At 44.9% G+C, this 17,212-nt stretch overlaps 1 protein-coding gene across 4 annotated transcripts in view; it reads left to right on the forward strand.

Moving 5' to 3' along the window:
* The window catches only part of UBE3D (ubiquitin protein ligase E3D), a 140,562-nt gene that overhangs the window by 75,704 nt on the left and 47,646 nt on the right, over positions 1–17,212 (forward strand). For 2 of the 4 annotated variants that reach the window (XM_059701094.1, XM_059701097.1), the window contains exons 9-10: positions 4,069–4,207; positions 4,536–6,563. In XM_059701094.1, the coding sequence (XP_059557077.1) occupies positions 4,069–4,207; positions 4,536–4,592 (196 nt within the window). In that variant the 3' untranslated portion in view covers positions 4,593–6,563. Of the gene's footprint in view, positions 1–4,068; positions 4,208–4,535; positions 6,564–17,212 lie in introns of those variants that run through there. The other 2 variants (XM_059701096.1, XM_059701095.1) reach the window with 1 other exon arrangement.

Raw genomic sequence — 17,212 nt, forward strand, 5'->3', positions numbered from 1 at the left:
AAAACTACTTATTACAGAGAAGCGAAAAAACTCTTAAGTTAACATACAGAGGGAATGGCCGATTCGGGCACCTATGCTTTGCTTGGAGAGGATGAGGATGTGTAGAGCGTCCTCAGCGATCAGTGCGGTACAGTGGACAGAGCACAGCTTTAGACTGGGGCTGAGGTGAGTGAATCCTGGTTCCATCACCTACTAATTGTGTGATTTTGGACAATCTGACCTTTGATTTCCTCATCTTTAAGGTGGGATGAATACTGCCTGCCATTCAGGGCTCCTGTGGGGTTAGAGACAATGGCTATAAATAAAGTGCCTGGCCCATTATCTGAACGTGTTAGCCGGAGGGTAAACAATAGTCAGAAGAAACCTAAGACTTATAAAATTTAAACACACATTATGGAGAGCATTTTTCAGCCATAAAAATAACTCTGTTATAAAAGTATCTATTTGTATAATTCACTATTTCCCTTTTATCTTATAAATATAACTAGAGGCCCAGTGCACAAAAATTTGTGCACTAGGGGGGGAAGGGGGGGTCCCTCAGCCCAGCCTGTGCCCTCTCGCAGTCTGGGACCCCTCGGGAGATAACGACCTGCTGGCTTAGGCCTGCTCCCGGGTGGCAGAGGGCAGGCCCAATCCCTAGGTGCAGCCCCTGGTCGGGCTCAGAGCAGGGCCGATTGGGGAGTTGGGGCACCGCCCCCTGTCATGCACAGAGCAGGGCGAATCGGGAGGTTGCGATGCCACCCTCAGTCACACTCAGGGTAGGGCTGATTGGGGGGTTGGGGCACCGCCCCCTGTCACACTCAAGGCAGGGTCTATAGGGAGGTTGTGGCACCACCCCTTGTCACGCACAGAGCAGGGTCGATCAGGAGGTTGGGGAGCTCCCCCCGTCACGCACAGAGCAGGCCCATCAGGGGGTTGGGGAGCTCCCCCCTGTCACGCACAGAGCAGGGTCGATCAGGGGGTTGGGGAGCTCCCCCCGTCAAGCACAGAGCAGGCCCATCAGGGGGTTGGGGAGCTCCCCCCCGTCACGCACAGAGCAGGCCCATCAGGGGGTTGGGGAGCTCCCCCCATCACGCACAGAGCAGGCCCATCAGGGGGTTGGGGAGCTCCCCCCTGTCATGCACAGAGCAGGGCCGATAGGGAGGTTGTGGCCCCGCTCCTGGTCACACACAGAACCGCAGGGCGATCAGGGGGTTGGGGCGCTGCCCCCTGTCACGCTGATCCCGGGGCCGGGAGGCATCACGGCTCCGCTGATCCCGGTGCTGGGAGGCATATTACCCTTTTACTATATAGGATAGAGGCCTGATGCATGGATGGAGCTGGCTGGTTTGCCCTGAAGGGTGTCCTGGATCAGGGTGGGGGTCCCCACTGGGGTGCCTGGCCAGCCTGGGTGAGGGGATGATGGCTGTTTGCAGCTGGTCACACACACCCTTCAGGGTGGGGGTCCCCACTGGGGTGCCTGGCCAGTCTGGGTGAGGGGCTGAGGGCTGTTTTCAGGCTGACAGGTGACTGAAGCTCCCAACTGCTCCTTTTTTTCTTTTTTCTTTTTTCTTTTTATTCTGGGCATGCTTTAGCTCTGGCTCCAGCTCTGAGGCCTCTGCTACTGAAAGCAGGTATCTGGTTTGTTTGGGTTCTATAATCGAAACAATGTATAACTCCAGCTCTGAGATCCTGGCGGGCTGAAAGCAGGTTTCTGGGTTTTTTTTTTAGCTTCTATATTTGTTACAATGTTTGAAACTGCAAGCTCAGAGGCTGGCAAGGCAGGCGGGGAACGTTGGAGTCCTCTGTCACTGAAGCAAGCAAGCCTCATGTTAGCTTCCAGCTGCCTGGCTGCCGGCCGCCATCTTGTCTGGCAGTTAATTTGCATATCTCCCTGATTAGCCAATGGGAAGGGTAGCAGTCGTATGCTAATTACTATGTTTCTCCTTTATTAGATAGGATACTGCCAAAAGAGGAGTAAAAAAATGATGAAAAAGTGTTAGTGTCTCAAAGATGATCTGTGCTCTCATAGGATCCTTACTTGTGAGCTCCAGCCAGCCCCGTGCAGGCTGCATTGTTCCCGGGACACCCCTACTGAAGATGCAGCATGACTGGCCCGGGTTAGGTTTTGAGGGTTCACCTATGAGTTCCCAAGGGACATTCACAATCCAGGGCAGTGTCAGGTGACCTTGGCTGCAAGAGTTCCAATTCAGAAAAAAGCAAAAACCTTTTCAGGGCACTTTTTAGAAAATAAGAATGAAAATAGCTTTAATGAGCCCTGTTGTAGGTGCTGGGGTAAAATGTATGAATTTTGAAAACTTAAATTGCTTATTGAACATACAAGAATAAGTGAAAAATTGGCATTGGCTATTTCTTTTAGCCAGTAACAGGTTAAATCCTGGGTGTGTTTGAGGAAAAACAATACTAATCTAATTTTTATTTCCACATTAGACTGCCAAGTTAGAGTAATCCACAGGTTACAGTTACTCATGTCTGATCTCATATGAGTCAGAGATGTAGACACAGTCCAAATAGGAACACAAGTAGGGTGGTGGTACATGTTGTAATGGATACAAGTATGGTGATTAGCAAGTAGTTAATTCTTATAAGGGAAACAGGCCTTCCAGGCTCAGAAAACTGTGACCAAACACAGGTGTGTAGCCTAGTGCAGGCCAGAGAAGGGAAAGTAACTGATTTGTGGAGGGCATAAGGATGGTGCCAGGAGAATGAGCTTAGAGCCACTGCACTAGTACTACATATGACTTTTACCAAAGGTGGCAAGATTCTTTATTTCCATTCTGGAAAAAAAGTCAAGAATGTTACATAAATAGTAAAAGCAGAAAGAATAACAGAGCCAGTCAGTATAAAATAATTTTTAAAACACTGAAAAGACACAGAAAATATACGCTTGCTGAAATAGACCAATTTTTAGGAAAGCAGACAGTGTCCTTCCTCTTCCAGTCGCATTAGAAGGCGAATGCTTTAGGAAGGAGTTGACTCCGCACCCCACATCAGAAATGTAGCAGCGTAATGAGTAACCCGATGCACACAGCTAAATGATCTGCTATGACTTGGCATATAAAGTGTTCAACTCTATTCTCTTCTCAACCACTGCTGCTCCCTGAAGTTTCGGAATTCACCACTGACTTGATTAAAACTCACCGTTAAGAGAGAAGTTTATATAGAAAGGCAAACACACACACACACACACACACACATACATACACACACACACACACCTCTTTAAAATTCAGGACAATGGCAAGAGACACTTTGGTGGGGGCAAAGACAGGAAATACTCAAGTACTGTAAATAGAAGAGTGATAGCATAAGACTCATGCTACTCTTACTACACTTTCTCATAACGATTTCCTGATTTTCCCCTTTTCTTTAAGCACCAGATGGAAAGTCAGGAAACCAGGATCAGACTCGTATAATTTCCTAAACATCCGCCTCATCTCAGACAAGTCTCTTTGCTTTTCTAGCCCTCGGTTTCCTCATCTCTCAAATGAAAGGATTTTCAAATAGAGCTGCTTCCCAGGCCACGCTGGAGGATGAGAGCCTCCTGCCATTCCCACCCTTCTAATACCAGCTTTGCTTTGATTTGTGTCATGAATGAGGGCTGGTCTGAAAATCACTGAACTGGATGTTCCAAAGGGCATACCCAGCTCAGTAACAATTGCCACATGTGTGGAATGGGGATAACAACAGGTCCGTTTCAAACGTATCTGAGGGTTGACCAAGGTGCCCATGCAGCTCACAGCGTAGAACATAGGAAGCATTCAGTGTGTTCGCTATTGTTACCCCCAACCCCAGATTGGTCCCTCACAAGTAAGACTGCATTTCTTGGCTCTTTGAGGATAAAATGTTGACCTGAAAAAAGGGCCTACGCCATCTGTTTTATACCCCAAATGCTGTAAGATGTCTTGGACATTTAAGCTGTGAGTTTATAGCATAACTATTTTCTTTCTATTTTTTTTGTACATTGTTTTTCCTCCCACAGCTGGAGGTTTTCTTCTTCTCCATTAGATTCTTGAAATAATGGTGACCAGGTGCAATTATGACCTTGCACACACCAATGTCTTTCAGGCTTGTCAGCTCCTGGGAAAGTGACATCAGCGTCCACCCTCTGACCCTGCCCTCTGCAACCTGCTTGGAGCTGCTGCTGCTATTATCAAGGAATAACGCCACGCTGCCTCCGTCCCTTCGCTGCCTGAATTCCTTTCAGGTAAGGGATCGTTCCTACCAGGGCGTGATTTCTCAGTTTTACTTGCAATGGCCCTCTAAAGGAGCCTGCCTTTCACAGGAGGTAGTCCACAGAAACCCACATTTTCACATCATACTAATAATAAGCATAATGCATGTACTGCCTTATCTGTCTCTTTTTAAACAAATGAAAAAACGGAGGCTCAGAATTCTCTAGGCAGTTGTTCAGTAGTGATGGAATCCATCTCTCTCTAACTCCAGGGTTTGTTTCCTTAATCTTTCCTGCCTCTGAGAGAAAAGGCAAGAACATTTGACAGAGACACTTGTGAATGCCACTTCCTTTTTCCCAGATTTGCCCCGGAACAAGGATCTTCAGCTTGCAGTCAAATTGCCAAGTGGATGCTTAACAGTAATAGGGTCTTACCCACTCTGAGCACCTGTTCCCTCTCTCCCTGGTCCCACCATCATCACTTTCCCACTCTCCTGGGTATCTATCTATGCTCCAGGTAAAGGACAAGGTCAGAACAGGACAAACAGGACAGCAAATATAGACCAACCAGCAAGAGGACTTTCTCCCTGGTAGGCAGCTAATTGTCATTGAGGTGGCAAATGAGAATGAAGATGTTAGTCACTGAAGTTGTGACCCAATAGCTACTGAGTGTAATTGAACATATCAATGAGTCTTGACAATGGAAAAATATTCACAAACCTTCTGAGCTTGGTGAGAAGGCCACATGCCCAGGTGAGAAATGAGTCAATGTATGTCAATTCTACTTCTGAAGGGTTGCTGGTGTATCTTAAAATAACTTCAATGTGTGTTGCTTGGTGCATCTCTGTTAAAATAAGACATGAATTCTTCTATGAATTATAGCTCAAAAAATTGATTAAAAAAACATAATTACTGCAATCTAATTTGTATCCATATTCTCCTGGTAATTTATTATACTGATTATCTCTGTGATTTTCTTCCTGATACAAATTTCAGACTTTGGCCATGGTGTACCTGTTTGTATTTATCATTCATTACTCGGTTATCAACTTTGATACCGGACTCAAGGGACCCTAGAAAACACCTTATTTTGTAGGAGAGGAAACTGAGACGCAGAGAGATGGAGTGAACTGGCCAGGGACCACCCAGCATGTTAGAGACAGAGCTGGAGTCCCCTGGCAAATGCCCAGGTAACTGCATCTACCACCTGAATGCAGTACTCACCCAAGTTTTGGGAGGTGGAGGGTGTGTCAGTGGTAGATGGAGGCCAGTTGTGTCTATCTTGGAATATCCACATCATCCCTTATTCTGTAGTAATTTGTAATTATTTATTTGTATGCTGCCCTGAACCAGAAATGATTTAAAATTCTATCAATATTCCTTTCTTCTAAGTTTTGCTCTTGAGATTGAACACTGGATAACACAAAAGTTTATATATGCCCACAAACTTTTTTGAAGGGAGGTAAGAAACTTAACAATGGTTACCTTTGGGGAGTGAGGCTGGAAGGCAATTATTTTTTATTTGTTCCTTCATGTATGGTGTGAAATTTTTATATGATGGGTGAGTGGGGAGCCAGAGAGATGACTCTGACTTGAAGGATTTTACACAGAATATTGGGGAAGATGGAACCATCATCTGTGTGTGATATAAATTGAGAATAATTATATTAAAAAGTTGCCTCAACGCAAGTCTTAGGGATGAAAGGTAAAAGAGGAATCTAAACCGGGTGTGGGGGATTTGAGAGGAGGCCCCGTCTGTATTTCTTCTCCATGAGACGAGGCAGGCGGCCTTGCTGCCTTTGAGGATCTCCTCTCGGGCTCATGTAAACACAGGGGCAGGAAAGCCTGCCCTGCTCTTGGTGGCATTACTGTTCTCTCCTCTCACCTCTAATCACGGGAGCTTTTAGAGCTGTCAGCACGTTAATTGCTAAGTGACCCTCTCTATTAGTGATTGTACTTCCTCTGGTCTCAGTCTGTTTGCTGAATATTATTGTCAGGAGCACAAACACTTGCCCGATTTCAAAGGTACAGAGAAACTTGTCACAAGTTCCTGAACAGTGTCTGCTAAAGAGATTTCCCCCTGCTTCTGGCCCTGGAAAGACGCATTCTTTTTTTTTCTTTTTTTTTGTTTTTAATATATTTTATTGATTTTTTACAGAGAGGAAGGGAGAGGAATAGAGAGTTAGAAACATTGATGAGAGAGAACCATCAATCAGCTGCCTCTTGCACGCCCCCTACTGGGGATGTGCCCACAACCCAGGTACATGCCCTTGACCGGAATCGAACCTGGGACCCTTGAGTCCGCAGGCCGACGCTCTATCCACTGAGCCAAACCGGTTAGGGCGGAAAGACGCATTCTTATTATGGCTTTACCAGGAATCGACTTCCCTGTGCGGGCCTTCACTCCAAAATAGAGGATTAGTGAAAAGGGGAGGATGTCTGTCAGGGTTAGAAAGAGAGGCCCTGCCTTAATCATTTACTATAAGAGCAAGGAACGGGGCTGCTAATTCTGCCTGTACTTGGGGTTTACTTTTTCAATTGGGAGCTACTTTAATGCAGTTCTTTAAAGTGCTGTACTGGCAAGAGCTATAGAATAACAGAGTGACATTTGTTAAAGATACCATCTTTACATTTCCAGTTCTCTTGTATTCCAGGCCGAGTCAGTTACTGTGAGCAATGCTACTTTTTAAAAAAAAAAATGTGATTTTCCATTTCTGAGGATTCAAGTGGCACTCCCACTTGAGCCTTATCACTGCCAAATCCCAAAAGGAGAGGTTTATCTTATTAACTAGAGGCCTGATGCACAAAATTTGTGCGTGGCTGGGGGGTGGGGGGGAGGCGGGTGTCCCTCAGCCCAGCCTGCACCTTCTCAAATCTGGGACCCCTTGAGGGCAGTCGGACATCCCTCTCATAATCCAGGACTGCTGACTCCCAACCGCTCGCCTGCCTGATTGCCCCTAACCTCTTCTGCCTGCCAGCCTGATCACCGCCTAACTGCTCCCCTGCCAGCCCGGTTGCCCCCATCTGCCCTACCCTGCAGACCTGGTCCCCCCCAACTGCCCTCCCCTGCAGGCCTAATCGCCCACAACTGCCCTCCCCTGTAGGCCATCTTGTGTCCACATGGGGGCGGCCATCTTGTGTGTTGGAGTGATGGTCAATTTGCATATTACCTCTTTATTAGATAGGATTAGAGCTATTAACATATAAGAAAGTGTAACTTCTTAAATTACAGTATAACATTTCTCTCAAGCCAATAGGGATATCTTTGGGTGGATTTGTTATCATTTTAACTTGCACTGGGTTACATACCTGAACATGCCTGTTGTGATTGTGAGCGAAGAGACTGTAGCATTTGGTGGATAATCACTGATGTGTTGCTAGGCACATACTAGAGTTGTTGTTGCAGCCCCAGGAAGAAGGATGGACTTACTGTGTCACACTCTGTTAAAATTCTTCCATGACTTTTTATTGCAATGAAAATAAAATCCAAACATCTGCACCTGGCCAACAAAGCCCGCAACATGTGGCCCTGCCTTACCCTTTGGCCTCATGTCCTGCTCTCTCCCTCTCACTCTGTTCCAGCCACACTGGCCTTAGTTCCTGCTCCCCAGCACAAGCTGGATCTGGCCGTAGAGTCTGTGTACTGGAGGTTTTCTTTGCTACCAGGAGGTGTTTTGGACCCGATTTCAGGTCTGGACCTTATTTTAGTCTCAGCTCAGGTGCCCCCTTCCTTAAGGGGCCTAGCCTGACACTCCTCATCGAATTCCTCTCTCCCTATCAGCATATTCTATAACCTTATCTTGTATATTTATTTGTCCTTTTTCCTCTACTGAAATGTGTGTTAACTGTAAAGAGGGAGAATGTCTGCTTGTGTTCAATATTGTGTCAACAGAACGTAGAACAGTGCTTGGACGGAGAAAGCATATGGGCTGACTGGCTATGGTGGGAGGATACGCAAATAGAGCGCAAATCGGCATGGCCATTTGACATTCTAGAGATCTCCAAAAGACGGAGCTAGTGTGAGCCATACACACTCCAGGGCAGATGCAGAGCCCTTTCCTGTTGAGACAGGGTGGACTCCACAGGAATTCAGATTGGAGAGATGTGGGCACGGTTGAGCACAGGTGGGTATCTGCACTGTCATTCCAGCCTGGGGCTGTGTACAGATGAGAAAGACTGGGAGAAGAGTTCAGCCTTTGGAAAGAGCTGGCAGGAATCAAGATAAGCAGAGTGACTCGTACACAGGACTGGGCTCCCTCTAGGCACTGGAGACCACAGTACGGAAATAGGGATGATGCCCAAGCTTCCATGCCAGAAACCCAGGCGGCGGGATGGAAGGTCCGGGAACGGGGCAGGTAGCAGCCTGTGGCCCTCATGACTGCTGCCAGCTTGCTTCCGCTCCGAGTGCTTCAGAACTCCGGGGCGAGGTGGCAGAAGGCCATTTCCATATCCATGTTGCTGGATGGCAGACCCGCTTCTTAACTGGTAATAGCAACTTTAAATCTGAATGGCATAGAGCCTTAAGGGCAGCCCGGTTGGATCCAGCATTGGGCAGGGCTGCGGGTTTTAATTACTAGGCCTTTTCCTTGGAATCCTAGACTATTACTGTAGCAGGAAAGACCGACTAGTCTAATTACCTTACTTTTATAGATAAGGAAATAGACCCCATAAGGGTAAGTTGATATTGGAGACTAAGTGATTTCTATGCGATGCTTTTTGTGCTACACAAGATGCTGACTTCTCTTCAGGTATGAAGGATATTATTTTTCTTACTAGCATTTCCTTATTCCATGGAACACAGGTTCCTTAGGACAGCGGCCGCCAACCAGTGACCCGGTGACCACTGGTGGTCCATGAGGTCAGAAAGGTTGACGACTGCTGCCTTAGAATATGTAGTTGTTATAGAAAATAGTATTTAGTAATTATGTATTAATAATGCAAATTTAAAGGCTAATGTATATTCAGAGCTTTCTGTTATCATGGCACTGTTCTCAATGATTAGCTCATTGTCATGAAAAAATACCATAAGGAAGGTATTATTCCCATTTCACTTGTGCAGAAACTGAGCCAGAGAGATGAACTTGCCCATGCTCTCACAACTAGTAAACGGAGGAGCATAAGGTACAAAGCCTGGCCCTAGAATCCCCTGTACTTAATCACCAGATACTGTTGCCATTTAAAATAACTTTAGTTAAACTAAGATATATTTTTTTTATTTTTACTTGCAGGACTTTTCAGTGCCTTTCATATGTGTGTAAGGAGCATTGTGACCCTTGCTAGTTAAAGAATATAGTTAATATTATTTCCCAGTTGCATTGGATACTACAAAGACTTTTTCTAGGGGCGTTTAATGGAATTAATGCTCTGAGAACACAGATGGGAGACACTATTCTGTCTGATAGCAGAAGATTTGGACGATAAGGCAGAGCACTCACGTCCGTTCTTCCCAGCAGTCTTGCTGATCTCCAACGGAGTAATGCTGCAAGTTTCATTGGTGATTGTCAAGAGGATATCATTTTTTATTTTTTTATTTTTAGTAACTAGACAGCTCTCCTCTGGTCAGGGCCACCTTGGTCAGATGGTACAACAGGAACAAGATTTGCCATTTCTTAGTACACAGTGAGTCACAGGAGAGGCCCAGCAGGCTCTGGCTGAGCATTGCTTTCCCAGTCTGCACCTGCTTCCAGTTCTATTGCAGCTGGGTCTCGGCCACTCTGAACACAGTGCAGCTAGGTAGTAGCATGGTGGAGGGTCCCATTAGTGGAGTGAGTCATCTGGCTGAACTCTGTCTCTCTCCTAACTTATGACTTGACTTCCACTGAGAATTCCCAAGAGGAGTCTTCCTTGGAAACTTACATTCAGCTGAGGGATAAGGAGTGTTCCATAGCTTGGGCCCTGAGCAGAGGAAACCATTCGTGTCCATTCCCTCACCTTCCCTCACTAACCCTTGCCCCATCCAGCCGCTCCGGGCCATCCAGATTGTGTGGATGGGATTGTCCAGAGCAGAGCCCCAGAACTGAGGCTGCTTCTTTCCCACAGGTAGATGGCCGCATTCCATAATAACTTAAAATGTTTTCACAGACATTGTGTGTTTTTTTAAAAAATATACTCCATTGATTTTTTACAGAGAGGAAGGGAGAGAGATAGAGAGCCAGAAACATCAATGGGAGAGAAACATCGATCAGCCGCCTCCTGCACATCTCCCACTGGGGATGCGCCTGCAACCCAGGCACATGCCCCCGACCGGAATCGAACCCGGGACCCCCCAGTCCGCAGGCCGACGCTCCATCCACTGAGCCAAACCGGTTTCGGCAGACATTGTGTATTTTTTAAATCCTCACAACAACCCCTATTTTGAAGGTGAGGAAAGTAAGTGATATGGGCAAGTTCACGTAGAATGTAGTTAATATTATTTCCCAGCACTCTGCCTTATTATCCAAATACAGGGTGGTGTTTCAAACCTGGGACTTCTTATTTATTCCACCTCATGACAGTTACGTTAAAGAAGATACCGAGGGGCCTTATTTAACCGTCCTAGGTCTTGTGCATACTCTCTTTCCCATAAGGCAGCAAGTGTCTCTTTTACTAATATCACCTTTTAGAGAACCACAGCCTTCAGCCCTGGGAGCGTGTTGTGGCGTTCTCCAGCATCATAGATTCTGAGCGTCATCAGAGTGCAGGTTTATGCATATGCTGTGTGGTTGAATAATACGGTGAAAATATGTAGAAAGGAAGAAGCAAAGATTTATAGAGCTTATTTTTTTACCATAATGGGGTTGCTCAGGGATATTTCCTCAGCTCTAGATGGATTTGAAATCATGCACTGTTCAGTGAAGAAGGGTGAAGCAGATGAACTATCTTGAATAAGGGACTCATTCCAGAGGAAAAAAAATTCTTAATTATTTTACTTGTATGCAGTTTGATTTTAACTGTAAAAAAACACATATTCAACTTCTCACTTGTTCAGAAGTGAATAATTTTGCAAATAATTCCCCTATTCAGCTACTCTTTTTGCTACTTATTAATACCTATATCAAAAAGAGGGAGAAAGTAACACATGAAAATTTGGTTTTGTCATTTGTCCATTTGTTGGTATCTCAGGGGAGAAGATTGGATTGCTTCTATGTTTGAAGTTGTAGTTTAAGCTTAGGAACTAATTTAAAAAATGTAATCTACAGGGGGCTCCAAGAAATTGGTAGGCAGAGGCCTTTATAGATCAGTAGCAACAGCAGGGCTACAGAGAAGAGAAAGTGAAGTTTCTATCTCTACACCATTTTTTTTTCTATTCTACTTTTAGACATTGCACTGCATAAATGGCTTTATCTATTATATGCCATGTTCATCTCTAGAGGAATTATAGATGTAATTATCTTTATTTTTTTTTAATCCTCATCCAAAAATAGTTTTCACTGATTCTAGAAAGAAATGGAGAGGGAGAGATGAACATCGATGTGAAAGAGACACACCGATTGGTTGCCTCCCCACATGTGCCCAACTGGGGAGTGAACCCACAACCCAGGTACGAGCCCTTGACCGGGAATCCAATCTGTGACCCTTCCGTGTATGGGACAACACTCTAACCACTGAGCAACTCTGGCCAGAGTGTCGTAATTATCTTTTAAAGTAACATTTTAGAAAATGATTATAAGAAGACAGTCACATGATAAAAAAAAAATGGGAAAATACAGAAAAGTGTAAAGAAAATTAAAAATTACTGGGAATAAAATAGAGTAATTCTTGTTAGTGTTTTTTTATGTGTGCTCACATATCTATACACACAGACACAAATATGTTTTAGTATAAAATTGCCCTTGTTGGAGGTGCTGGGACTCAGTTACTGGCAGTATTCTGTTCTTTCCTCTGTTTCACCTTGTGTGCAGACAGCCATCCCCCGAGGCTGTCAAAGGCACTTGGAGACTTTTTATGTGAAAGTCCTGTGGTTAGGTGACAGTGGATGGGGAGGGAGGCTGTGAGCCATTCCAGGTGCCCACGGGTTGCTGCGGGTGTCATCAGGAGGCAGGTAGGCCTGCAGGAGATGGGCCGGCGCCTGCTAGAACTTCACTCCGCTATCAGGGAGATCCAAGTGCGCGTTCCAGAGAACTGAGAGGCGGGTTGTTGACCCCAGCAGTCCCTGAGGTGTGCCAGTCTTCTCCCTTTCCTGCTAATGCCTTTCCCCTCAGCGGGCAGAGATAATCCAGGACGTGAATGCTACTCATAATATTTAGGAAATCCAAGTCTCAAAGGTAGTGATTACTGCTCTATTTTCAGCCTCTCTCTTCAAAACAGATTTCTGAGAACTGCCTCCACAATTTGGGCGTGAAAGGATGTTGCCGCCTTCCTTCCTTTCTGCCCTGTGAGGTGTTGTGTGGTTTGGGGAAATAAGCAGGTAGCCTTCGTTTACTACAGCTCTGTAGTCTCGATTCTCCCTTCCCCTTCCTCCCTTCATACTGGTCCCTGCTGTTTTGCCATATTCTTGAGAAAATGTGGAGGACGGGGCCAAGCAGAGAGCCAGCTCATGTTGCCGCCACATCACATCTTATCAAAAGGCTGATCATGCTACCCAGATTCCCCACTACACGTCCTGCCCCTCTGAAATTTCTGCCTCCCTCGGACGTGGTTCCCAAGCCTCCCCTGACCTTCATGCTGAGGAGCTGCACTTGTTCGGGGACCCTGACTGCTCCAGGGCTGCTCTGGCTTTGGCTTATTGAGAGAAGCAGGGATGAGGTAGAGCCCAAAAAGTCAGTGATTCTGTCTTTCATGTTGTTTGCTTTTGTTTTTAGTAAATTAACTCCCCCCCCCCCCCGACTTTAAAGGAAATACTCATGACAGAAAATGTGGTATGTTTTTCATTAGCAAAACAATACTTATTTGCACTTTTAACCTAAAAATATAGAGTCTTAAAATTAAACCAGCTATTACTTAGCCCCTTTCAGTCCTAATGCCTGGTGGGGAGAGAAGGGCTGGCAGGGCGGAGCAGCCCGTGCTTTGAGGGCACTCACTGTCCCGCACCTCAGGATCTGTAACTCTGAGAGGGGAGCGGGGAGGACTGGAGGGCAGATAGGTTTGTCCGATTCATCCGCGACAGGAATAGGCATGTGCTGGTCACTAAATGTCAGCGTCCATGGGAAGCCTGTTTAAAATTCAGGTTTCTGAGAGATTCTGCGTCAGTGACTCTGCAGGAGCGCCCGGAATCTGCATGTGGCTAACATCCAAAGTGCTTCTGATAAAGGCTTTCAAGAACCAAGGTCAGAAACACGTATATGATAATAGAATATATTCCCACTGAGGTGGAAAATATAAACAGAACGTGTGTTCTTGTTTTTTTAATTATGACAGACACCTAGTGACTAGTTCAAATAGCTCAGTTATTGTTCTCTTTTTTTCACTTTTCCTTATGAACCTGCACTTGCCACATACCTGACTGTGAAGTAAACAGAGCCACCACGAAGTTCGTACTTTTTCTGGTACTGTTTTCTTCTCCTGTGTTCTCGCCCTTTCACACTCGGGTGCTTGGTGGAATCCAGGTGTCAGTTACCTTTAAGTTGTCTTGCTGCCGTGTGGCATGGACACCTCGCCTCCAGTGTCTCCCAGTCTCCGGTGCCTCCCCCGCAGGGATGTGCAGCCCCCACAGCCTCTCTCCTTCCTCAGCCAGCCGCTCCCCTTGACAGAGGACACTCAGGGTCTGGTCTTAAATCTGCCCCCACCTGGACGCCGTGTGACCCTGCTGTAGCCCAGGAACCTCGCGGGGTCCCAATTTCTTTATCTGTGCGATGAGGGCCTTGGGTTAGGTTATAAAGTTCCTTGTAAAGTAGAAGCACAGAGAGGCACTGTGTTCCCAGCTGTTCCTAATTTATTCACCCAGCTGAACACTGTAACTGTGTATTTCTTACAGAGACGAAGTCCTTATTTCTTTTGAACATCTTGAAAGTGTTTAACTGTTGAAAAGCATACATAAAACCCCATTATGTAGAGGTTTTGTTTTGGTTTGGTTTGGTTTGGCTCTGCTAACAGCCTTGACCTTGCTAACAGCCACAAAAAAGGGTCACAAGTGATGGGATTACAGTGCTCTCTGGCCCTGGGCTCTCCTGCCTGAGAATCCCGGGTCCCTCCTTCCTGTGGGGGCAGACAGAGAAAAACCAGTGTCAGGTGAGCTGTGTAGAGACGAGAGGCAGAACCCTGGAATGGTCTTTGGACGCCTCTCGATTTCTCTGCTCTCCCTCAGCTTCTTCCTCTTCGGGTTCCACCCTGTGTTTCTGACTCGGGGTCCTGGTTCTCATTGAAACAGCTGTGGCTTGGGAATTTTCCAGTGGTTTTGCATTTGCATTAATTTTATTTGTAGCTGTGGTTATTCTGGGAAAGTTTTCTAACTGGAGCTATTAACAACAAGACTCGGTTCTTTCCCACACACTGAACATGGCTGTGTTCAGTCGAGCGGCTTCCTGGGGGAGGGTCCCGCTTCCTTGAAAAGGAGGCTAAAGACGTGTCTGCTTTTAGAAACAACATGCCATCAGGATCGAGATGGCTGAGCTCGCCTCTCCCGTGAAGGAAGTACTGTACTGTTGGCAGGAGCTTTTCTGCCCAGAGGGGCAAACAGCAGCCTGGGAAGGGTGCCAGCCTGGAAGGGAATGACGGGTTGGAAGGTGGAATTATGCTAAGCTTCCACTGAGAATCTCCAGTTAAGGATTCATCCCTTCAGCAAAGTGAGAAGATTTAGAACAGAAAAGGTGTTGGGGAACTGGGCCAAAGGAATTATGAGGAACAAGAATGAAGCCAATTTATTGTCCTTCTGTTCCTCTCTCATAGACCTGATAGGTGACATAGAGGGGGGAAGCGGGTCTGGTTTCTGGTCTGGGCTGCTATGGCACCTGCAACCAGTGTGACTGGGTGCAAGTCACCTGTCTAGATCCAGGTTTCTCATTCCTGCAGCTCAGAAATCCACCAATGCTGTTTTAGTAGTCGAAGGACTCACAGTAGCGTGCGAGCTATGGATTAAGTCAGCCTGGGGAAGAAGGCCGGCAACCAGTGTGAGTTAGCATCCCCTTACAGGACAGCACGTTGCTTCTTTCCAGGCTGGAACTTGGAAATGGTGGCTGCAGAGGTTGCAAAGGAAGGATTATGCTGTGGCAGCAGGGAAATATTTCTGTAGCTTCAAACAGGGCTTCATGCAGTTAGCGTCTGCAGTTAGCTTTCAGTAGAGTAAGGCAGTTGGATCAATCCGTGGCGAACGAGAGGTTATCTGGTGCCTTGTTCGAAGCTCTAATAACAGAACACAGACTAAACTGGAGTAAAGAATTGGCCAAGTGATATTTAGATGCCAGTGCCTTTTCTTGTCTCTTGAAAGCTGGGAGTAGTTCTTTATAAATAATAACATTTATCCATAGTTCCAACATTTCTGACTCTTCCTGCTGATCATGAATTATTGTTGTTGTTTTGTCTCATTTAACTTCAGCTTGAAAATCATTTGTAAAGGCAATAAGCATTTAAGGCATTGCCTGTTTGAACTGTCAGCTGCTTTTCAGCATCAAGCCCCCCAAATATACTAATGTTTTTAGCAGAAATTAGAGCCCTGCCAACAGAACACATGATTTTATTTTAAATAGGGAAGTTAACTCTGCTTACATTGTTGTGATTTCTAGTGTAGCTGGACTTGTGTCTACGATCTATTTTTTATTTTTTGGGGGATTTTTTTTTAAGAGAGAGTAAAGGAAAGGGAGATAGAGCTAGAAACATCAATGAGAGAGAAACATCATCCATCTGCTGCCTACTGCACGTCTCCTTCTGGGGATCGAGCCTGAAACCCCGGGCACACACCCTGACCAAGAATTAAACCGTGACCTCTTGATTCCTGGGTGGATGCTCAAACGCTGAGCCATGCCGGCTGGGCTACTATCTCTTTATATGCATGTGGAGGGGAGTGTATGTGTTTTGATTACCTTACTATCTTTTCTTCTTTTTTTCTATTTCTTGTCTTTTTTTCTATTTCTTGTCCTCTGTTCTCTTGATAACTTTTCATCTTTTTTTGTAAATGTATTTTCTGGCTTGGAAACAGTAGCATACAGTTTTCTTTTTTTAGTGGTTACTCTTACATTTTTTAATTATATAAAGTATAAAGCTTCCTGGTAAAAATAAAATTGTTCAGTATCTTCACCTTTTTCAAACAAGCAAGAATCTTACCATATTTTAACTGTCTATTAAGCACATTCCTTCCCCTCACCCCCTTCTTTCCCATTCTTCTGTACTACTTTTGTTTCTTTCACTTAAAAACAAATGTTATTAATTTTAAATATACTTTAATGTTCAGTACATATATGCATATGAGTTTATGTGCTTTTTTGTTTGTTTGTTTTCCTGAATCCCATATCCTTTAGTATTCTTTTCACTGATGGTCTGTGAATGGTAGATTCTTGGTCTTTCTATCTAAAATGTCTTTATTTTGTTCGTAGTCTTGTAAGCTAAGTATAGAATCCTGTACCCCTCACAGTGTGAAGGTTTATCACACATTGCCTTTTGTCATCTATGTTGATATGACAGCTATTGTAAGATTATTTGCTGTTTCCTTGAAGATAATCTATCTCTTTTCTCTGACTGGCCTATAAGATTTTATCTTTGTGCTTGACATACTGTATAGTTTTTCAGTGATGTATCTGTGTGGATTTTAAAAAAAATATTCTATTCTCTGAAACCAGATCATCTGAGGACTCATCTTTAATTAGTTCTGGAAAATGGTTAACCATTATATATTAAATCTCAATTATCCCCGCATTTTCTTCTTTTGCCCTCCTATTAGGCGTATATTAGAGTCTTTCAATATGTTCTCCTTCTCTCTTAAAGGTTGTTTCACATATATATGTCTATATATGAATTCATGATAAATTCTTCAGGACTAGATTTTGTAAGCACTCTTTCTGGTACTTATCCCCATTATTGAGTTTTATTTTAATGGATATATATATATATATATATATTTTCCAAAATATCAAATTTTAAAAACCTTTGAGAGTATGAAACATACTTGCTTTTAAGTCTTTTCCATGTGTT

Source organism: Myotis daubentonii, chromosome 6 (genome assembly GCF_963259705.1).
Source record: "Myotis daubentonii chromosome 6, mMyoDau2.1, whole genome shotgun sequence".
Taxonomy (NCBI): Eukaryota; Metazoa; Chordata; class Mammalia; order Chiroptera; family Vespertilionidae; genus Myotis; species Myotis daubentonii.